Source organism: Buteo buteo, chromosome 5 (genome assembly GCF_964188355.1).
Source record: "Buteo buteo chromosome 5, bButBut1.hap1.1, whole genome shotgun sequence".
In the NCBI taxonomy this organism is placed as follows: domain Eukaryota; kingdom Metazoa; phylum Chordata; class Aves; order Accipitriformes; family Accipitridae; genus Buteo; species Buteo buteo.
In genome coordinates, this window is record NC_134175.1 from 7,785,889 (window position 1) to 7,808,380 (window position 22,492).

The 22,492-nt window shown below is 42.2% G+C and overlaps 1 protein-coding gene across 8 annotated transcripts in view; it reads left to right on the plus strand.

Moving 5' to 3' along the window:
* UBR4 (ubiquitin protein ligase E3 component n-recognin 4) overlaps positions 1-22,492 on the plus strand; it is an 81,417-nt gene that overhangs the window by 21,847 nt on the left and 37,078 nt on the right. For 4 of the 8 annotated variants that reach the window (XM_075027521.1, XM_075027515.1, XM_075027520.1 and 1 more), the window contains 34 exons: positions 606-707; positions 2,287-2,387; positions 2,583-2,781; positions 3,014-3,202; positions 3,568-3,631; positions 3,825-4,016; positions 4,642-4,712; positions 4,841-4,988; positions 5,532-5,759; positions 5,982-6,152; positions 6,254-6,436; positions 6,718-6,876; positions 7,508-7,660; positions 7,951-8,178; positions 9,032-9,189; positions 10,266-10,437; positions 10,599-10,800; positions 11,089-11,252; positions 11,471-11,687; positions 12,080-12,296; positions 13,686-13,718; positions 14,827-14,890; positions 15,371-15,505; positions 16,164-16,338; positions 16,564-16,701; positions 17,155-17,276; positions 17,881-17,992; positions 18,548-18,678; positions 18,820-18,997; positions 19,190-19,294; positions 19,785-19,940; positions 20,595-20,763; positions 21,499-21,595; positions 22,037-22,144. In XM_075027521.1, the coding sequence (XP_074883622.1) occupies positions 606-707; positions 2,287-2,387; positions 2,583-2,781; positions 3,014-3,202; positions 3,568-3,631; positions 3,825-4,016; positions 4,642-4,712; positions 4,841-4,988; positions 5,532-5,759; positions 5,982-6,152; positions 6,254-6,436; positions 6,718-6,876; positions 7,508-7,660; positions 7,951-8,178; positions 9,032-9,189; positions 10,266-10,437; positions 10,599-10,800; positions 11,089-11,252; positions 11,471-11,687; positions 12,080-12,296; positions 13,686-13,718; positions 14,827-14,890; positions 15,371-15,505; positions 16,164-16,338; positions 16,564-16,701; positions 17,155-17,276; positions 17,881-17,992; positions 18,548-18,678; positions 18,820-18,997; positions 19,190-19,294; positions 19,785-19,940; positions 20,595-20,763; positions 21,499-21,595; positions 22,037-22,144 (5,041 nt within the window). The remainder of the gene's footprint in view (positions 1-605; positions 708-2,286; positions 2,388-2,582; positions 2,782-3,013; positions 3,203-3,567; positions 3,632-3,824; positions 4,017-4,641; positions 4,713-4,840; positions 4,989-5,531; positions 5,760-5,981; positions 6,153-6,253; positions 6,437-6,717; positions 6,877-7,507; positions 7,661-7,950; positions 8,179-9,031; positions 9,190-10,265; positions 10,438-10,598; positions 10,801-11,088; positions 11,253-11,470; positions 11,688-12,079; positions 12,297-13,685; positions 13,719-14,826; positions 14,891-15,370; positions 15,506-16,163; positions 16,339-16,563; positions 16,702-17,154; positions 17,277-17,880; positions 17,993-18,547; positions 18,679-18,819; positions 18,998-19,189; positions 19,295-19,784; positions 19,941-20,594; positions 20,764-21,498; positions 21,596-22,036; positions 22,145-22,492) is intronic. The other 4 variants (XM_075027516.1, XM_075027517.1, XM_075027518.1 and 1 more) reach the window with 4 other exon arrangements.

Sequence of the window (22,492 nt, forward strand, 5' to 3'; positions counted from 1 at the left end):
TATGCTTCCCACCCCCTACTCGCTGTGTGTGTATAGAGTGAATAAGCTTGATGCGCTGATGTTGGTTCTACCCATCTGAAACATAAAACCATTAGGCACGATGATGTTGCCTCTTTTTAAGACTGATCCTCTCTGGATGGAAGGTATTCAGAGGTTCATCTACTGCGCCTTCTGGTAGAGAATGTAAATGTAATTGAATTTTACTTGCAGAGTGTCTTGTGGAATGGGGATGAACACAGGAGAGGATGGGGAGGAATAACGCTAGAAGAGACTTAAAGTGTAAAAAGAGCTGTCATTTAGAGGAATTTGTAATATGAGGTGTCTGAAAGGTCTAGATTATTCTAGGTTTCTGACTGTGTAACTTGCCTTACAGCATCATGTGCCACTTTTTTTTTCTGAACGTTTGCTGGGTTTGTTGGTGTTTATATATGTTTGTTCATCAATTGTTTTTCTCCTGTCTCTTGGAAGGAGAGCTGCTTTCAGTCAGTGGAAAGCTTACTGGAATTGTATTAGCAAAATTGAGCTCTTCTTGGCTCTCAGAATTGTTGAAATTGTTGAAATTGCTCTTATATCTTCTTATGTAATATGAATCTTTTGATCCTTAGTGGCCTGGATGAATCCATCTTGGAGGAATGTTTGCAGCATCTGGAGAAACAGCTGGAGAGCAGCCAGGCCCGAAAAGCCATGGAGGAATTCTTTTCAGAAAGGTGAGGTCATCATGAAAGTTGTAGCCCAAGAACTTTATTTCTCTTCCTTTTTCTCTTAGCTTGTCACTGTCAACAGCGAATTGATGTTAATGCCATTGCTCAGAAAAATAGAGAACCATGTAAAGGTAGGATACCCTTCAATAAGCCCAGGAGAGTGTGAAAAGACATTTCTGTGTGGGAGAAGACATAGGTCTTTGTCACTCCAAATAAAATACTCAGCGAGTCCTCATAGTGTTACCTGATCAGAAAGTAACTCCCAAAACAAACAAAGTATGTCTAGAGAGGAGACATTGCTTTATTCTGTGCAGGAAGATTTCCACAAATCAAGCACACCTACTGAGGTTTTTCAGTCCATACTTACACACTATAGTTAAAACACCATGCCCGTCTAATACATATGTTCCACCTAACTATTGCATATTCATTATGTTGAGCAAGCATGACATGTTGTTCTCTTGAGCAATCATCCCAGAGTCTTCTATGCCTGTGTGGGGGTCTCTGATGGTCGTCGGTGGTCGTTTGGGGAAGGATACCCATACTCCTTTTGTCCTTTCATGGTCATGTGTCGTCTGAGGACACCAGGGTCCTTGTTGCTCTTGTCAACTCCTCATTTCTCAATGCTGAAGGAGGATGTATCTCCTTAATTAGCAAGTCTGTGACTCTGAAATGTCTGTTATCTGGTCCCTTGACTATTATCCAAAAACTCCTTAAGCATCCTCTATAGTAAGCAGAATCTTAAACTAGATAAGCTTTACCTTGAGTACACATAATCTAAACAGTCCTTGAATAGCAAGCATACCACAATTCTCATGTTTTAGTTTGTGGTTGTTTTTTTTTTTTCTTTACGCTATCATTGCCTTCTTATTTGTTAATCAGTCTTTGGAAGGCTTGAGGCAACAATAGTGATCTTCAGTGGGGAATCTTGCAAGTTGATTGTTTTGTCAAAGACATAAGGAGGTTTTTGAGAGATGCTGGTCTATAAGGCAGTTACAGATCAAGCTGCAAAATCCCAAGTTCTCTCAGTGCTTCCTTGGGGCAATAGGTTGATAATTTTAAGCATGGAGGTGGGGTTTTGGCCTGACTTAGAGAATTATGAAGACAAATTGTGATGGAAACAGCATAGCACAACAGCAATATTCTGAAGAGATATGAGGGTGATCTGGAGAAAAGGTTTTCTCTATTAGAAAGCCGACCATTGTCTGGTTTTCTCTCTACTTGTTCAACAGTTCAAAATTGAAGCAGCCTGGTGGCTGTACTTTGTTAACATGGAAGGGAAAAATAAGCAAGAAAATCTTGAATTTTGGTTTGGAAGCCAGTAGAGGCCCTTTTGTGACCTTGATACGTGGAGAATACTGATAAACTACTCAGGAGCTCATGAGTTTTACAAGTTTTAGTCTGAGCTAAGAGTTTTCTGTTTGTCTGAAAGCAATTTTGGTGGCTTGGCTGCTAAGCTATGTCAATACATACTATTGCCAATCTTAAACATGAGGGCAGATATGAAACTTAAACTAAGTGCAAGTGAAAAAAAAGGAATGGGTAATCTTTTACAAAGCTGACTTAATTTCCCCCCTCCATATAGTGGAGAACTGGTCCAGATCATGATGGCGACAGCCAATGAAAACCTCTCAGCGAAGTTCTGTAACAGGGTGCTGAAATTCTTCACCAAGCTTTTCCAGCTAAGTAAGTGATTGTTGAATCTCTTCTGTCTTGCCTTTGTCCACTTTATACTGTTCTTGTATTAGACTGCGATATCAAGATGCTTGAAAGAAAAGCTGTAAGAGGAAGTGGAGTGACAGCTTCACACTTTTAATGGAAAGCCATCTTCGAACACATTCAGTGTATCATCTGTCACTCACTAGTCATTTTCTCCACCAGCTGAGAAGAGTCCCAACCCCAGCCTGTTGCGACTTTGTGGCTCCTTGGCTCAGTTGGCTTGTGTGGAGCCTGTACGACTCCAGGCCTGGTTAACCAGGATGACCATGTCCCCCCCCAAAGATTCAGATCAACTGGACGTTGTGCAAGAGAACAGGCAGCTGCTGCAGCTCTTGACAACTTACATTGTTCGGGAAAACAGGTGAAGTACAGCCTTTGTAATTTCTTTTGTGTGCTGTTCATTTCTTTTGTTCTCGAGATGTGCAAATTACTTGTGAGTTGCTGATGGCTTCTTGTTGTCAGCTTTCACATGAAGTGATTAGGGCATGGCTGTTTGCCCTGAAGGCATTGCTGTGTCAGTGCCCTTGCAGTGTGGGGCTTAGCTGTATTTCAGTGGGTGATGTACTGTCTGAAACTTTCTTCTTTTTGATCAGCCAAGTTGGAGAAGGTGTGTGCACTGTTCTACTGAGTACTCTAATACCAATGGCAACAGAAATGTTGGCCAATGGTGATGGCACAGGCTTTCCTGAACTGATGGTGGTGATGGCAACTTTGGCTAGTGCAGGACAAGGTGCAGGACACCTCCAGCTTCACAGTGCTGCTGTTGATTGGCTAGGCAGATGGTAAGAGTGAACTGTATACTGCTGTTTGTTCCTTTGCATCACTTAGACTGATTTTTTTAAAATCTTTTTTTCCTGGTAATTTGGGGACAGAAGGTCATGTTTACTGATACACGCTTATTTCTTAGTTTATTTTTTGTTGTTTGGAATATGAAATGTCTGCAAGAGGCTCATCCATGTACCCCCATTAAGAACAACCATGTGTTTTCTTTGTCTTTTCCACTTTCAGTGGCTTAATTACTGCATTTATACATTTCCTGTTGTTAATCTAAAGCAAACTGAATGCTTGAAGTTGTTATTCAGAACTGAGTTTATACTTACCAAAGACTGTTAGCTGTAATGATCTTCTCCACTGTTTTGTGTTACAGCAAGAAATACCTGTCTCAAAAGAATGTGGTAGAAAAAATGAATGCAAATGTCATGCAAGGGAAGGTAAGACATGTGACTATTGCTTAACTTGTGGGAATAAATCTCAGGCATGAGCTGGATCAGCTGTCCTGTTTTGGTCTCATAGTGGGAGTTTTAAAGCAATTTGGTCAGGGGAACTGTTGTATTTTCTTGCCTTATGGCAGGTATTATAGGATCTAAGTATTGCCTCTCATTTTCATTCATCTCTACTTCATAGCATGTGACTATCCTGGAGTGTACATGCCATATTGTCTCCTACCTGGCCGACGTCACTAATGCATTGAGCCAGACCAGTGGCCAAGGACCAAGTCATCTTTCTGTTGATGGAGAGGAACGGGCGATTGAGGTGGATTCAGACTGGGTGGAAGAGTTGGCAGTGGAGGAGGAGGACTCTCAAGCTGAAGATTCGGTAGGCAATAGTCACAGTTAATGCTGCAAATGAGATGAAGATTTATTTTGCAGCTTCCAAATCAGAATTACTCAGGTTATAAAATAAGATTTTGTTGTTGTGGTTTATTCCTAATGTGAGACTGAGTGAAGAACCCTAGTTGTCAGATCTGGAAGAGAATATCTGTTGTTTGTGTGTAGATCTGTTGACTTTGTGATGTCAACAAAAGTTAAAAGTGGGTTTTTTTAGAGAACAAAAAGGAAGAAATGGAGTAAGATGGGTTTGTTCCTACTGGTTTGTTTGTCAGTTACTAGCTTTTATATCAACAAGGAACTTAGATTAGGCTTTTAAGTACTGTTGGGTGGGGGAAAAAGCTGTTATTGATGCATTCTTAAAAATTTGTCGTCCCAATATATTATCTTTGTTACTGTTTTCTTTTTGTTGATTCACTCTTTCGAGTTGCTATAAAATGTCACCATCTCCCCTTTCCATGTGGTTTGATGCCAGCTGCCGCCTTTTAGCTAGGTGGTGCTAAAACTTGCTATTCTTAAAATGTGCATTTAGTGTCCGAGGAACGTATTCTGTGCCATATGCCTTTACTGTAGCTGCAGTTATAACAACTTTCTAACAACTTTCTTCTTGGTAGGATGAAGATTCTCTTTGTAATAAACTCTGTACCTTCACTATCACACAGAAAGAATTCATGAATCAACATTGGTAAGAATCTCAAAATTGTGTTCAGAATTTCAGCCTGATATTTCTGGCCATTGAGATGGAAACAAATGCAGTCTGTGGGCCTTCCTGAGGCATTGTAATTTATAACTCATCTGGCTTACTTTGTGCAGGTATCACTGTCACACTTGCAAGATGGTTGATGGGGTTGGTGTTTGCACGGTTTGTGCTAAAGTTTGTCACAAGGATCATGAGATTTCTTACGCCAAATACGGATCGTTCTTCTGTGACTGTGGAGCCAAGGAAGATGGCAGTTGTCTGGTAAAGTGTCTTCATGTCAACATACAAGCTGTGATTTCTTGAGTTTTTAAAGTCTTTTGCAGAGGTTTCTGTTCTGCAAAAAGTTATGTCATGATACGAGTGTGTAAGAGTACTGAGACTTGAAGGCCTTGGCTTTATAGTGAAGCCTCTTAATTTACAGCTTGTCTGGCGATTTTTTTTTTCTTGCACCAAATAAGTGCATTGGCAGATCTCTGTCCTGGTGACTACTGGGATTCCACCTACCTTTACAGAATTTGCAAGTTAGCTTAAGCTACACAGCAGTCAGATACCACCTTTTCCTATGTTTTCCACTAGCAGCAAAGAAAGTAACTTTATCATAAATATGGAAGTTTTTCTAGTACTTGGGTGGAGAGTGGCATGCAGGATACTGTTGTGTTATTTCTTTAAAATTGCAGTCTAAGAGAATTGCACTCTATTTCTTTAAAATTACGTTATTCTTGCTGCTATTACAATCTGTATTCATTTCATCAGTGGTAAAATTGAGTCTGGTTTGGGCTTACAGCATTATTGTGTCATTCCCAGGCTTTGGTGAAGAGAACTCCCAGCAGTGGTATGAGCTCTACCATGAAAGAATCTGCCTTCCAGAGCGAACCCAGAGTGCCTGAGAGTGTCATTCGACATGCAAGCACCTCTCCTGCAGAGAAAGCCAAGGTCACCATCAGTGAGGGGAAGGGCCCTGATGAAGAAAAACCCAAGAAGAGCAGCCTGTGTAGAAATGTTGAGGGCTGTCGAGAGGAACTGCAATCCCAGGTATAATTATCAACTAGCTGTTAAAAGAAGATGGTTTATGATGAGGATCTTAGGCAGACAGTGTTGGATATCAGCCAAGTTGCTTGATTTTTATGCTCTTTTCTATGAAAAGAGGGATCATAAAAGTGGTATCAGGCTTTAAAAATTGGTTGGCATGCAGTTCCTGTGAAGACTCCCACCAGGAGCATCTTGTGCCTCACTTGCCATACCTATTTCTTGTAGGCCAACTTCTCCTTTGCACCTTTGGTGCTGGAGATGCTGAATTTCCTGATGGATGCCATTCAGATAAACTTCCAGCAAGCTTCAGCCATGGGAAGCAGCAGTCGTGCACAGCAGGCTCTCAATGAGCTACATACTTTGGACAAGTCAGTAGAAATGACAGATCAGTTGATGGTATGATACTAAAGGAGTAATTAGATTATGGATAGGTGGGATCACTTTTAAACAGAAAAATTTCAGTGATATACTTTTGTATACTTTTACTAATGATTCAGGTCCCAACTCTTGGCTCTCAAGAAGGTGCTTTTGAGAACGTCCGCATGAACTACAGTGGTGACCAGGGCCAGACGATCCGGCAGCTGATCAGCGCTCATGTGCTGAGGCGGGTGGCGATGTGTGTGCTGTCGTCCCCCCATGGACGTCGGCAGCACCTGGCTGTGAGCCATGAAAAGGGCAAGGTGAGTTCTCTTAACTCTGTAGAGAATATTGGACTGTAAAGGAAAATGAAACAGCCTTAGAGCACTGAACAACAAGCAGCTTATGATTTGTTCTGCCTGTCCTGAGATCTGGATCTTCTGTAAAGTATTGCATAGTTTAGAAAACCTCTCATTCTTCAGAGAAAAGAGTTCTTGCAGCAGAAACAGTGAAAACTGTGAGGACACAGTCATAGAGCTGAAGTTGAAATGCCTTTTTCCCCTCAGTTGTAAGGTTGGGTAACTAAGTTAATTTTGTTCTGCAGATTACAGTCCTTCAGCTCTCAGCATTGCTGAAACAAGCAGACTCCAGCAAAAGAAAATTGACCCTTACTCGCCTTGCGTCTGCACCCGTTCCATTTACTGTACTGAGCCTAACTGGAAATCCCTGCAAGGAGGACTACCTAGCCGTGTGTGGACTGAAAGTAAGTGCCTGATAAACCCTTTTCTAGGCAGTTGGAAACATCAGCTCAAACCCAGCTGTATTTGTTTCCTCTGAGGAGCTAGCGCAGAGCTGGCTCCAAAGGTCTGTCACTAATTTTAGCTCATGAATCACTTTCCGACTAGATATATGAAGTAAAAGAAGCAGGACCTATATGAATAATATAATAAATGAGTCAGTGCCTTAAAATAGTATTTCTTATTGTATTTAGGCCAGTTTTACTTCAAGACAGGAGTCAAGGTTTAGTCATGTGAAACTTCGTGTGTTAGAACTAGTCTGTAACAGCTAGTGTTTTGTAGCAAGGAATCCTCTTCTTTGTATTCTCCCAAATTTGGATTCAGCTTTCACAGTGCAGAATCCACAAATCTATTATTTAGCTAACAAACAGCTGGACTCCCTGTGTGTTTGGTTTGGGTGGTTTTTGGTTTGTTTTTTTTTTTTTTTTCTTTACAAACTTTCATGTCATTCATCTTAAATGCAGAAATTTTAGATTCTTACTCTATGAGTCATTGTAGCAGCACTAAGAGGAATGCTAGCTTTTAACTCCATTCTTGGCTTGAAATGTTTATAAACATTTTGTTCTAATATTTGACCAATCTTCTTCATTACTCCAGGACTGCCACGTGTTAACATTCAGCAGCTCTGGATCAGTCTCTGATCATTTAGTACTTCATCCCCAACTAGCCACTGGAAATTTCATCATCAAAGCTGTGTGGCTGCCAGGATCTCAAACAGAGCTTGCTATTGTGACTGCAGACTTTGTGAAGGTATGTTTGGTCATAAGCTATTGATGGTATGTCTTCTTTCAGACATTAGAGTCTGGATCTTTGCAGAGTTGCATATGGAAGAATGTAATAATATTCTTAGTTAAAAATAAATTGGAAGTATGAATTGTGGTGTTTGGCTGCTGTTGTAGTAAGAAAAAGCAAAACCAAAGAACCCGAAGAGCAAAAAAAATGAACTATAACGTCTAATAGGTGTTCCCTTCTCTCAACTCTTGTCCATTTGCACTGTTTCATATCATAGTAGTTAATTATTTCCTTGATTCTTCCCACAGATTTACGATCTCTCTGTAGATGCCTTGAGTCCAACTTTCTATTTCCTTCTACCGAGTTCCAAAATCAGGGATGTCACTTTTCTTTTCAACGAGGAGGGGAAGAACATAATAGTGATCATGTCCTCCGCTGGGTACATCTATACGCAGCTCATGGAAGAGGCGAGCAGTGCCCAGCACGGACCATTCTATGTCACCAATGTGCTTGAAGTCAATCATGAGGACCTAAAGGTACTGCTGACTTCCCTTTCCTGTAGCTTGGGCTGCAGTGCCTTTCTCTCTTTTGTTTGTGTCTTATATTTGAAGGCAGAAGTTTCCTTTTTTCCTCCCCCTGCCTTTAAGCCCCCTGATCTAGATCAATGAGTTTGCCATTCCTCTAAGGAGAGAAATATCCTTGCAGTGAAAGGGGGTGGGGGTGAAAATTAAACCCCTTGATCCTTTCATCTAGAAAATGGAGCATGTTTTCCATGGCTGGCTCTGAAGTCATGCCCAGCAGGATTTCTCAGCAGGGAGATGGCTTCAGAGCAGTGCTGTTCTCGGAGCAAGGCACTCCGAAGATGCAGTAACCAGAATGGATAAAGTTACTGACCATTGCTGGGGCTGCAGAGGTGGAGTGAGCCTTTGTTTCTGGTCAATAGTAGCTCTGTAGTCTTGGGGGTGACTTTTAAAATCTCTCCCCATTTGACTCTGTTTTTACCCCACCCTGCTCCAGAATAGGGGAATAGATGAGAAGGCGGCCCTCAGGAAAGCTCTTTTATGAGCTGGGAACATGGGGAGTGCTCCATGTGAGATTGTCATACAACATTCAAGCACACAGATGCGGTAGCTGAGGGCGCTACCTACAGCCTACGGGTATGCAATCTCAGTATCCCCTTCAAAAGCCTTTGAAGTATCTGATGGATGAGTTCACCAAGGAGTTCAGCTTAGAAAATTGTCTTTTAGGGCTGTGTTCTCTCACTGGTGAGGAGGGGGCAGGGGACAGGCTTTTGGAATAATTCCATAGTGAGAAATTTAAAAGCCTGACAGAGTGTTTTGGAGGATGTGTGTTTATCTTAAATGTTGTTGTTTCTCTCTGATCCTACAGGACAGTAATGGCCAGGTAGCAGGAGGTGGTGTGTCAGTGTATTACTCCCATGTGCTGCAGATGTTGTTCTTCAGTTACTGTCAAGGCAAATCCTTTGCAGCCACCATCAGCCGGGCCAATCTGGAAGTGCAGCGGTTATTCCCAATTAACATAAAGAGGTGAGGGTTGTGTGGAAGACTCCCCTGATGTTTTCATTTCTGTTTATTATTAATAAATATTACTAATTATTCTTAATATCCCAGCTCTGAATGGTCAAAGCCTGTGGTGAAGATCCCCTTTTTGACTGATGATTTCTTGCTACTTTTCATGGTGCTTCTGCCCTGATTGCAGAATGATTTGAAACCAAAGCTAGCTGTTTCAGCAGTGGGGCACGTATGCATTTTTTTCTTCCCACTAGGATTTCACAGCAGTAAGGTGGTTTCAGAGCAGTCTTGCTGCACAGTGCGGAGCTGCTACTGGTGCAGCAGCTGGAACCGATGGGATTACCCACCCTCACGGAGGGTGCAGAGTAGGAAGCCTTTGTTTCCTTTCAGCACCAGTACTGCAGTGGACCTTGTGTGTTGTGCATATTAAGGCTTATTTTCAGACTCCCTTGGGGGAAACCAATCTCTTATGCTATGAATATGGCAAGAAAAAAGCTGTTCTATCATCAGTTCTGACAAGCAGAGCTGGGCATTTTGGCCACACTAGCCTGACTCAAAGCCACTGCTGTGAGTAGCCTTTTTAGAAGGGTCAGGTTCCAAGAGCTCCCTAGCCCCAGTTGAGTTTGACTTAGTCTTTCTGCAGTGTTTTTTTGTTGTTTTTTTTTTTTTTTTTTCCAAGTGAGCAGTCGCACAGATTCTCCTGCATTGGCCTTTGCTTAGTGCTGCTGGGTGTGTTGAAACTGAAACTGTGCGTCTGTTCAGATAAAAAGATAGCTGAAAGCCATTTTAAAATTACTCCCTTGGTTTTGGGCATAGAATGTTATTTTACTAATTAAGTGTCTTTCTTTGAGTTTTCAGGGTAGAGATCAGGGCTGTGAATTGGGATGCTTGTGCCTTCTGCCCACTCAAGTGACTGTCTCTGATTTCTCATCTGTAAACTAGGCACTGATGTTCCTGGCTGTTCATTAATGCAGTGCTTTGAGTTCCTGCTGAGGACAAAGCTTTAACTCATTTGAACAGTAATGAATTTTGTGGTTTTTCGCTTGTGTTGCTTCTTAAATTTATGTCATTCTGCCCTTCATCTCTTGCAGTTCAAATGGTGGGAGTAAGACTTCACCAGCACTGTGTCAGTGGTCTGAGGTGATGAACCATCCTGGCTTGGTGTGCTGTGTTCAACAAACCACAGGTGTCCCACTGGTGGTGATGGTGAAGCCAGACACCTTTCTCATCCAGGAGATTAAAACCTTGCCAGCCAAAGCAAAGGTTAGTCATAGTTCCCTGTATTTTTGGCCCTTAAAACGTGGTTTCTTCTTGTTGCATCAACAAGATCTCTGGTCTTTGCAGCTTTTCTAATGCAAAGAGTTTGTTTCTTCAAGCAGCAGTTGCCAGGTCCTTTCCTTGACTTGCATTGCTTGTCTCTGCAGATTCAGGACATGGTGGCCATCCGTCACACAGCCTGCAATGAGCAGCAGAGGACCACTATGATCCTCCTGTGCGAAGATGGCAGCTTGAGGATCTATATGGCCAACGTAGAGAATACCTCCTACTGGCTTCAGCCCTCTCTCCAGCCTAGCAGCGTCATCAGCATCATGAAGCCAGTTCGCAAGCGCAAGGCAGCTGCTATTAGTAAGGGGCTTCTCACACATATCTTGTGCAAGGTAGCGGTGGCAAATGTAGATTGAAAGATTGATCAGCATCATACAGATACTTAAGTTGTTCACTTCTGATGGTTAACCTCAGGGCTAAGTACTGGCTAAGTCTGGGTAAAATGTTTCCATAGATCTATATAAAAATATGTAGCTATTTGGCTCACACAGTCATTTCCAAAGGAGGCAAGTTCATTCTGCAGCTTTTTTACCATAGCTTTGCCTGTTTAGAATGTATTTTGTCAAAATCTTATCTCTTCCCTTTTAGCAACTCGCACATCCAGCCAAGTGAACTTCCCTATTGACTTCTTTGAACACAACCAGCAACTCACAGATGTCGAGTTTGGAGGCAATGACCTGCTGCAGGTTTACAATGCTCAGCAGATAAAGCACCGGCTCAATTCCACTGGCATGTATGTGGCCAATACAAAGGTAAATGGGGCAGTTTGGGGATTCTGTTGGGCTTCTAGGTGACGTTATTGTCTGGATTGATAGCATGCCTTTTCTTAGAAGACTGCTTTGTTCAAATGACCCTGTACAAATCCTGTGATAGTGCTAGGTAAACAGTGGAGGCACCTGTGTACAGACTTCATTAGCTTAGGAGTTAATTTTTGACTTCACCTTTCTGAGCTGTGATTTGTCACCTGCAGCCTGGGGGTTTCACTATCGAAGTTACGAACAATAACAGCACGATGGTGATGACAGGCATGCGGATCCAGATTGGCACACAAGCAATAGAGCGAGCGCCCTCGTACTTGGAGATCTTTGGCCGCACAATGCAGCTGAACATGACCAGGGCTCGTTGGTTCGACTTCCCTTTCACTCGCGAGGAAGCCTTGCAGGCTGACAAAAAACTAACCATCTTCAGTAAGTCTTTGTTAATTGTTTGCTTTGACTACCTGTTGGTTTTGCTTGGGCTGAAGCTACTGTGCTTCACCTTATAGTAGAGAGGGTTTACACAATCTGTTCGTTTGACCCAACTGCAGAAACAGCTTGAGGGGCAGATCCTGAACATTTAATAACTTTATTTATGGCCCAGTTTCTTGCTGCAGTGGATGAATGTGCAATAGGTCAGCTCAATAATTTTGTGTTGAGGTAATAGAGAAGGAAAGTGGCTTTGAAAAGGAGATGAAACTGTCAGAGTGGCTGTATATTAATGACGCAGTGTAATCACTATTCTGACCTTATGAGGCTATGCTTGTTTGTATTCAAAAGAAACCGTTTTGTTAGTTTTTAAGAAACTTCTCTCATTGCTGCAGTTGGGGCTTCTGTGGATCCTGCTGGAGTCACAATGATGGATTCCATAAAAATTTATGGCAAAACCAAGGAGCAGTTTGGATGGCCTGATGAGCCCCCCGAGGATTTCCCGTCTGCTTCAGTGAGCAATGTTTGTCCCCCAAACCTGAATCAAGGGAATGGTACTGGAGACACGGAGTCAGCTACCCCTGCTGCTGCCAGTGGGACTGTCCTGGAGAGGTATTTCTGCAGTCTTTCTTCTATTTCTCCTTGAAAATGGGTAGTTGCTGTAGAGGGGACCTAGGTACACTTGTATGCCTTTCTTACCTGGGAGAACTAAACGGAGTTAGCGAGTTGTTCTCACTGCCTTACAAAAAACTGAAAAGTCAATGACTATCTTCTAAGGAGGGCTGTGCGCTCACTCTTGATTTATCTGGTGGAGTAGATGGATAGATCTGTGTGCGTGCTTTGTGTTGCTAAGTTCATTTGTTACAGCAGTCTTGAAGAGCTAAAAGAGATTTCTGCCTTCTTGGTACATTTTCTCATTTCAAGCTGGCCCTTTTTCATTCTCTAGATCTCACTAAGGTTAGACCTCTGAAGTTAAGTTCAGTTTTAAGGAGGGCTTTGTGTGTGACCTTGCTTTAGGCTACTGATTCCCACCAACTTGTAGCCTGTATGTCTCAGGCTTAACTACTGTGGTGGAGAAAGTGTTGGGTTTTTTCCCCTCCATATACCTATTGAGAGTCAAACCACAGGGGTGAGCTGGGGATATATTTAGCAGAAGAGACGACTTTTGTTTGTTTGTTTGTTTTGTTATATCCACCCCATTTTTTTTCTCCGAGCTCATACAGTCTGTACCATAAGATTTGTAGAAAGCCTGGGAAGCTAGCAAGGGTAGGAGGGAAACAGATCGAAGAGGAACTAGCACTGCTGAAAAATGAGCATTGTAAGGGATAGGCTGCTTGACTGCGAGTAAGTGATCGTTAATTTTATCTTACTGAAATTCTCAGGGAAAGGTTCAAGGCTTGAAGTGGCAGTTATGTCCAGTTGAAGGACCTGTTTGGCCATCTTTTAATTTTTTTTCTAATAGTTCATGGGATTTTTTCCTGTGTTTATTTTCTCTTTTCTTCCCTCCTCTGCTGTGACATCTCCACAAGATGTCCCTCTCTGCACAGACATGCTTTCTGGTTTTCCAAAGCAGTGGGATTATATTCTAAAAACTTGGAACCAAAAAAATTACTCTTTTTATTTTTACTTACGTGTTACAGAATGCAGCATGGTTACCTTATAAAGGGCCTCTTGAGTAGGAACAACTAATGGCAGGCAAGAGGCAGCTTTCCTATCAGAAGTTTAGTGTCTGCACTTCAAATTTAACCTTCACTGGTGCTTTAAGCAGTGTGCTTGGCTTCTCTGTGCTAGGTGGCCTGGATCTCCTTTGTTTGTTTTGCTATTAGGCAAGTGTCTGCTGCCCAGATAGAAAGAACTGTGCTTAGATTTACTGTATATAGTGCTCTCCTGGCTTCTGATTTCCCCATTTAATTTGCCTTTTGCTTAGAATGTGTTCTAGGGAGTTTTTCTGTGAGCTTTACACATTTTTATTTTTTTTCCTTTTTCTTTGCTCCCCCAAAGTTCTGAAACTGAGTCCCTAACCACCCTGGACCGGTTAGTATGCCATCCTTTTCTCTGCACGAATGAGTGTGTGTCAGAGAGACAGAACACATGATGTGGCTTTTGTTGACTGGTTTTTTTTGTTTTCCAAGTGACATTTGCTTCTTTACATTCTGGTCATTGCATGGCAGATGGTTTAGCAAAATGTAAAGTTGAGGTGGTTTGCAGATTTTTGCTGTATACGGCATAACTGTTGCTTGTTTGACAGACTCCTCTTATCCCACTTATTTTCCCCTGCTGGCTTTATGGAGGGTGGCTGCGGGTAAAGAAATGTAATGTTATTTATCACCACCAGACCAGACAATTGTTGTTTCTTCTACCTCGTATCCAATCCTACACTGTTATTTCTCCTCTTAATGCTATCTCTTCCCTCCTTTTTCCTGTATTGTTGCACTCCTCCTTCTGGTGTGTCAGATGGCATTTCAGGTAGTTCTACCATGAGGCATGAAGTGGTGCTGCAGGGGAGATTCAGCACTTTGCTGCAAGTTGTAAATAAGGTTTTCCCTTGGGGCAAGTATTTTACTAGCCTGCCTTACTGCTGTCAAAAGTTCGGACCTCAGCATCTCTCACTTGGGTCATACCCAGTGCTCCAAGTTAAATTTTCCTCTGGAATATTTTGCGCTGAAACTCCAAATTGGAAAGAGCAACCTGTGTGAAAATAGCAAGCGAGTAGAATCTTGCTCCCTTAGAAAAGTCGGTTACGCTTTTTCCCATGTGTCATACCAACCCTTGATCTGCAGTCATATGTACGTCTGTGGGCCATGGTGAATTGGTACTGTCAAGACAATCCAAGTTATCCCTGCTGCAGGCTGCGTAAGGAAATGTTTTATCCTCTTTGGTAGAGAAAAGCCCCTGTCTTTCAGCTGTGGATTATTAAAGCAGTCCTAAGTTTGTCTGTGAGCGTGAGCCAGGTTTAACTCTGGTCTGTAACACAATGAAATGATATGCATGGTGCCTGTGGCAGGTTTTATCATGCTTTGATTTTGTACTTGGCATTCGTTAGCTGTCTCTGAGCTACTCATGACTGTAGCCCGCATAAAGCAAAGTGCTAAGGAGAGAGAAGGGTTGCTGTACTCAAGCCTGCTTTCCTTTCTCCCTTCAGGCTAGTAGTGAGTTCTTTAGAAGCGCTGGAAAGCTGCTTTGCTGTAGGACCAGTCAACGAGAAGGCAAGTAACTTTCTGAATACATTCTTGAGCTTTCAGAGATGGGGGAGGAGGGGCAAGATCAGCAGCACCTCCTGCAGCCCTGGGGGCCTGATACGGAAGAGAGCCGCATCCGTTTTGCTCAGAGCACTGATCTGAAAGTTGACTTAGCGAAAAGCATTTGAAACTAGTTTAGAATGACAATTGGCATTTGCATTTATCGCTGGTGGGATTTTTGTGCTGTAGAGTGACCTCGTTTACAAAAACAGCAGGGTAGAAGCCCATAAATCTCAAAAGGACTTTTCTTGTGTAGACATGTGAAATGTTCCTTAAATGTCAAATAATAAATTGAGGAGGCTATCAAAACTGTATTGAAGGAAGGCAGAAACTTGTATGCACAGTGCAAGGACGGGAGGGAGCTGCAGGCACGCTGAGAAATCGGACTCGTGCATCACCTTAATGGTAAATGTACTGAAGAATGTTTTTGTCTGTTCTTGGGAGCAGGAGAAGAATAAGGTGGCAGCTCAGGAACTGGCTACTATGCTGCTGTCCATGCCAGCTCCTTCCAGTGTCCAGCAGCAAACCAAGAGCCTCTTGGCTAGCTTGCACACCAGCCGCTCAGCATACCATAACCACAAGGTAACATGGTGCAAGGATTTCAATGTCTCCTGTAACTTGCCAGTTTATGGTTGAGGTGCAACACACACCCAGAAAGCCGTTCCTCCATGCAGTGTAAACCTGCTGGCTAATTTTCCTTTAGCTCCTGCTGCCTGCCTTGTTGGCTTTTGTGTTTCACCAGAACTTCACTACTTAAAATGCTTTTTGAAGGTTTTGATGGGAAATAATGTCAGTTAATCTAGAGCAATCAGGATCTCGAAACACATGAAGTTTGTTTGCAAACTATGTCCATAGCTCTGGTTTCCGTTTCCACAGGCATCTGGCTTAGGGTGATAGAAAAATACTAGGGCTAGACTATGTGCTAACATAATTGCAGTAAATGCACAGATGCCTGCAGATACCCTTTGCTAACCACTTGAATGGTTATGTTTATACACTGGTCTTCCCATCCGTATTTAAGCCTGAGGGGAAGCAAATGTGAAAATCATTTCTCAAGCCACATTTCTTTTGTTACAGGGTGACTTTTTAATATTAGTTGTCCTTCCTAAATGACATTGGCCAAGAATTAAAGGAGCGAGTGCCGGATTTCCCCAGGATCTACCCTGCAGTTGTACTTCAGTTGCTTTGTTGTGCTGCTGTCTGTTGTTTTTCTTTGCCTATGTTATCTTTCACTTTACAGGATCAAGCATTGCTAAGTAAAGCCATTCAGTATTTGAGTTCCTCAACGAAAGAAGGAAAGGACCTTGATCCTGAAGTATTTCAGAGGCTGGTCATCACTGCTCGATCCATTGCTATTATGAGACCCAACAATCTCGTCCACTATACAGAATCAAAGCTGCCACAGTTGGAAACAGGTAAATAAGTCTGTAATTTTCTTCAAGTGATAATTGAAGATGTCTTAGGGTGTCTGGTTCAGTGTGACAGGGACTGTATTTGACACATTTGTTAGGCGTGCAATAGTCCTTGTAATGAGGATATCGGAGCCTCTAACAAAAGCTATTTCAAATAAACATGGTGTTACCCTGCTTGTTAATGCTTTCCCCTGCACATATCTGACAACTGTGTTTTAATCTGTACAGAGAGTGAAGACGGGCAAGAGGCCCAGAAACACGCTGAAGGAGATGGCTGCACTTTTATTACCCAGCTGGTTAACCACTTCTGGAAGCTACATGCATCAAAACCCAAAAACGCCTTCCTTGCCCCTGCCTGCCTGCCAGGTATGCTAGCTCTTCATTTGCTTTTGTCAAGCTCGTGCATTTTGAAGGATCCTATTTTAAGCTTGTAAACAGAGAAAATTACTTGTTCCAAACTAGGCTTAAGATGCTAATGATGCAATGCATGCTTTCTAAGGTATATCTGCAAATTCTGCTCTAATGCTTTTGTTTGGAAGTATGTGTATTGTGCTAGTAAAAGGGGACCGATGATTGATTTACACACATTTGGCTGCATGGATGGTGTTAGAGGATATTCAGTGGTGCTGGTATGTGGCGTGCACATTAGACAGACAAGACTGGTGTGTAAGCTCATTTTGGATTGAAACTTCAAATATATTTGTGGTGCTAACATTCTGCCTTGAATTCTGCAAATAAAAGATGCTTCCTGCAGTGTCTCACTCTATGTGCTGAAATGGAAAGATAGTTGATTACAGTCCTACTTTTATTCCTCCTTAGGTCTCACTCACGTTGAAGCCACTGTCAATGCTTTGGTAGATATTATCCATGGATACTGCACGTGTGAATTGGATTGTATCCATACAGCATCCAAGATCTACATGCAGATGTTACTTTGCCCAGTACGTAATCTTGCTCTGCTCTGCTTCAGCCTCTAACACTGTGCCAGGGGAGGTTTAGATTGGATATTAGGAAAAATTCCTTCACTGAAAGGGTTGTCAAGCACTGTCAAGGCTGCCCAGGGAAGTGGTTGAGTCACCATCCCCAGAGGGGGGACGTGTAGATGTGGCGCTTAGGGACACGGTTTAGTGGTGGAGTTGGTAGTGTTAGCTTTATGGTTGGACTGGATGATCTTAAAGGTCTTTTCCAACCTAAATGATTCCATGATTCTATAATACGAAGAGAATTAAATACAGGTGGAATGATAATATGTAGTACAGATGCAAAATAGAGGCATGCAGCCAAAAACACAAGACCGAAGTGAATGAAGGAGAAATTTCTCTCTCCTTGTGTTTTAGTAATGTTTGTCATGTGCTGCCTGTGGAATGATAAGTATTGCTTTATGGCTGTTGGAGGAAACAGTGAGTTTAGAAGTTAGGCAGTGACATATGTCTTACATGAATCATGACTAACAGAGTCGTAAGTGTACTTTTAGCTATCTTTACAAATGCTGTGAATAAGCTCTTAAAGCTTAAGAAGTTTAATGATTAACTATTAACCCTCTAGGATCCTGCAGTGAGCTTTTCTTGCAAACAAGCTTTGATCAGAGTGCTGAGACCAAGAAACAAGCGGAGACATGTCACCTTGCCATCCTCCCCTCGGAGCAATACTCCTATGGGTATGCAAGTTCCATTCATCTTTGCCTTTAAATGAGCATGACCTACTTAATTTGTCAGAAAAGACAATAAAATAAAGTAGTCTTATACATAGATACTAAAAAAGACTAAAACCAGTCTTTCTCCTTTCTTTTGCTCTCTCTTGCCCCCTATAAAACCTGGTTTTGGTTTGTTTTTTAATAAACATTCACCTTTTCTTTGATATTCTGGGATTCAAAGAGGAGATGAGATCTCTCTGAGATATTCGTCTTGCAGCAGTGATAGGGAAATCTGATTATTTTATCTAGGGTGTAGTAATCCAGACTGTCTTAGTACTTCTGTGCATATTTTCAAGTCCTGATAAATCAGTCATAAGGATGTGTGCAGACCAAAATTACAGTATCAGATCTCCATCCAAGAGACACTTTTTAGCATTGACATGAATTGTAGTTGTCATGGAATCTATTAGTGACTTGGGGTAAACTGAGGATAGCTTAGGTTTTTTTCCAGCATTAATTACCTTGTTCGTGATGATGTGAGGAAAGAGTGCATTTGTGAATTAATCCTTTGTAACTCAGGAGATAAGGATGATGATGACGATGACGACGCAGAAGACAAGCTGCAGAGTTCTGGGATAGCAAATGGCGAGCATATCCGACAGGAAAGCCAGGAGCAAAGCGAAGTTGATCATGGGGACTTCGAGATGGTGGTAAGTCCAGAGTGCTTCTCTTTGCAGCCTTTTAAGTATGTTAGGTATTTGAGTTTAATTTGGTTATGATGAATCAGTTTGTAGTGCTCCATTAGCTGGTGGCGGTTTGGTGAAAGCTCTCACTGTGTTTTCTCTCTGTAGTCTGAATCTATGGTTCTGGAGACTTCTGAAAATGTGAATAATGGGAACCCTTCTCCCTTGGAGGCTCTTCTGGCTGGAGCAGAGGGATTCCCTCCTATGCTGGATATTCCTCCAGATGCAGATGATGAAACAATGGTGGAATTGGCTATTGCCCTGAGCCTGCAACAAGATCAGCAAGGTAAGGTGTGGACATTATTGGCAGTCAAAAAGGTAAACGGAATATGAAGAAACTGGGAAGGAAGCAAAGCAGAAGCTGTTGATGTCACCACCAACAAAGCAAAGATAATAGAAGTATGAAATGTACACAGAACGCCAGAGTTAACATAATTATCTCATAGAAAGATACTCATAATTTGTTTTCTTCTTGCAGGGAGCAGCAGTAGTGCACTTGGACTTCAGAGCTTAGGACTGTCTGGCCAAGCACCCAGCTCTTCTTCTCTTGATGCTGGAACGCTCTCAGATACAACAGCATCAGGTAACTGTTCACTGCAAGGAATCAAGCTTTTTTGATTTTGACCTAAATAATGACTTAAAATTTGTTTGTAAATATGGTTTTGAAGAACCAGTTAATACTATTGGCTTCATGTATTTTTGATAGTATATTTATGGCCTTTTCCTGCTTTGATGGACTTTCACTGTAGGCTTCTGAGGAATTTACTTCCTCTCCTTAAAATAAAGCAGACAAAATAAACCATATACTGTATTTCCTTTGCATTTATAAACAACCAGACATTGTTCTTCAAGTAACTTGCATGACTGTCTATTTGATGAGAAGGTTTCCTTCTCAGGGTATCTCTCCTCCACTGCTTTTAGCAGGCTTGAATGTACTGATGAACACTTCTAAGTTCCCTTTTGATTTGTAGTTGAAAATTGACACAAAACCAAAGACAAATATTCATGGTTTTTCTTTCATAGCATGTGCGTCTTTTGAAGTTATATCAAGGCAGTGTTTTTACTTGTAACAGCTCTCTTTATTCTCTTAGCTCCAGCGTCTGATGATGAAGGCAGCACAGCTGCAACAGATGGCTCAACTCTTCGGACTTCACCTGCAGACCATGGTGGGAGCGTGGGCTCTGAGAGCGGTGGCAGCGCGGTGGACTCTGTAGCTGGTGAGCACAGTGGTAAGTATCTCTTGCTGCACCAGTGTCTGTGCATCTGTTTTCTACTGTAATAGGACTTTACCAGAATGAGAGGGGGTGGGTAATCCCTGGCAAAGAAGAAATCTCGGTTCCAAATAGATTGTACCATGCATCATTTTCTGGTTACTGCCAAAGTGCCATACAGACTGAATATTTGCTCACTTTTTGTAGTTCTCTAGAAGTGTGGAATCTGCGGTGGTTTTTGCTGGCCCATAATAAGAGAATGCAGTAGCCTAGAGCAAGACACTGCTGGATAAGTTTGGATGGGACAGAATTAATTTCTCTCTTTTTTGCTTGGGACTGATACGTAGGTAAAACAATCACGGACTTTTATAAAAAAAATTATGTCCACACTGCCCATCCATGCCTCTTCTGACTTGGTTTAAACTACTGCTGTGGAACCTATTCAATTTGGGCCATGAAGATGAGGCTGGCAGACGAAAGAATGCTAGGGGTGTTAAGTTCCATCTGTAGAAATGACTCTCTGCTAGCTTTATGAAGATAACCAAAGACACCGTCTCCTTAGAACCATCATTCCAAAGTATAGTTCAGCTGCATTGGTTGCTATGAAGCACACAAGATTCATGTTAAATTGTGCTGACATTGTCTTTCCCTTTTGTTATTTTTCTTTTTCAGTGTCTGGTCGTAGTAGTGCCTATGGGGACACGACAGCTGAGGGCCACCCTGCTGGACCAGGCAGCGTCAGCTCAAGCACAGGCGCTATCAGCACTACCACAGGCCAGCAAGAGGGAGATGGTTCAGAAGGGGAAGGGGAGGCAGAGGGAGACGTCCACACCAGCAACAGGCAAGGGGCTTTGTTTTCCACTTCAAGAATAGCACATCTGGTCTGCAGTGTGATTGTTTATAGAGGAGTGGACTGTAGGTGCTGAAATTCATGGAGTGTGATTTGTGACTCTGTTGGATAGTAAAAATCAAAAGTCAGAAACATAGAATAGAGCAAACTGCCATTGCAGAATGCCTTCCTCTGCGCATTCACCATATAACGTGTTACACATACCTAGTGTGTATCCCACAAAACTGCTGCCTGTACGAGGTGATGAAAAAATCCTGCATGAGTCTAGCAAACAGAGGAATCACCAAAATCTACAGCTTGGGAGCTTGTAAAATTCAGTGTTAGTAAAGAAGTATGTGCAAGAGTGCTAAGCACTTCGGGAAAGATCTGCAGTTTTTCATTCTGTGGGAACAGATGCTCGGTCATTTTTACAGTGCAGTTTGGAACTGTTTTGTAGTATCTGTTTCTAGATAGTTGAATTCTGCAGGTGGTCATGCTAGGCAGTGTAGTTCTGAAGTGAATAACTACGTCCATTGTCAGAGTTGCTCTGCATCTTTGACATCGCTTGACTGTGAAGTCTGAGGGAGTCCACTCCTGTTGGTACGGATTTGATGACCTTAGGGTTTCCTCATACTCTGAACTTCTGTGGTAAATTGCAGTGCTCCGTTGGTGATCCTGCTGGGTCTCATATTTCTTGTGATGTGTCTGAAGTGCTTTGTGTTTGATTCCTGGCTTCTGACTTCCCAGGCTGCACATGGTCCGACTGATGTTGCTGGAGAGGCTGCTGCAAAACTTACCTCAGCTGAGGAATGTTGGAGGAGTCCGGGCCATTCCTTACATGCAGGTAAGTGAGGAGGGCTTGGAAGTTAAGCCTTAATCAAACACTTAATCACTGCTACTACTACTGCTGGGTTTCTGTTTGCACATGCTTTTCCTTTCCTCTTTCCTGCCTAGTCACAGGGTGTGAGTCCATCTGTAAAATGTTCAATCTGTTGCACAGCATTCCTTACCCATAGATTTTTGCTAGACTTGTACCCTTTCTCAGTGTGCCATTACAGCTGGCTGATGAGCCTAAGGGCTAAAATCCTTGAACTCCAATGTATTTGGAAGGGTCTTTTGGGGTTTATACTGAATGTTCATATTAGGGTGTGATGGTGCAGGCAGAATTTGGGAATGAACATAGATTAATCAAGATAAAATCTGCGATGTTTTGTGAAAGATGGTCTGTATTTATCTTGAAAACATGGAACCTGCCGTCTGTTAATTCTCTGACTTCTATTCCCAGGTTATTCTGATGCTCACAACAGACCTAGATGGAGATGATGAGAAAGATAAGGGAGCTTTAGATAACCTTCTGTCCCAGCTGATTGCAGAACTGTGCATGGACAAAAAGGTAAGCTTCAGTATGTGCACACACTCTCAATTTGCTCCTTCTAGACAGGGTTTCTTTTCACGGAGGAATTAGATGCATGGGAGTTATAGAAACACATTGCTGTATGGATGTATTCAGGCAGTTTATTTCTCTTGGCTCACTTCACATAAAGTAGAAAATGACATGAGTGTAACTCTCACTGTTTCCTGGTTCTGGCATCCACAAGTGAGCATGAAAATTTGTTTCGCTTGGATTAAACTCTTAAAACAGACATGATCAGTAATGCATAATTGACATATATAGCTTTTCATTTGTGTAATACTGTTCTCTGGCACCCAGGCCACTGTCTACCCTTATATTGAGGAATTT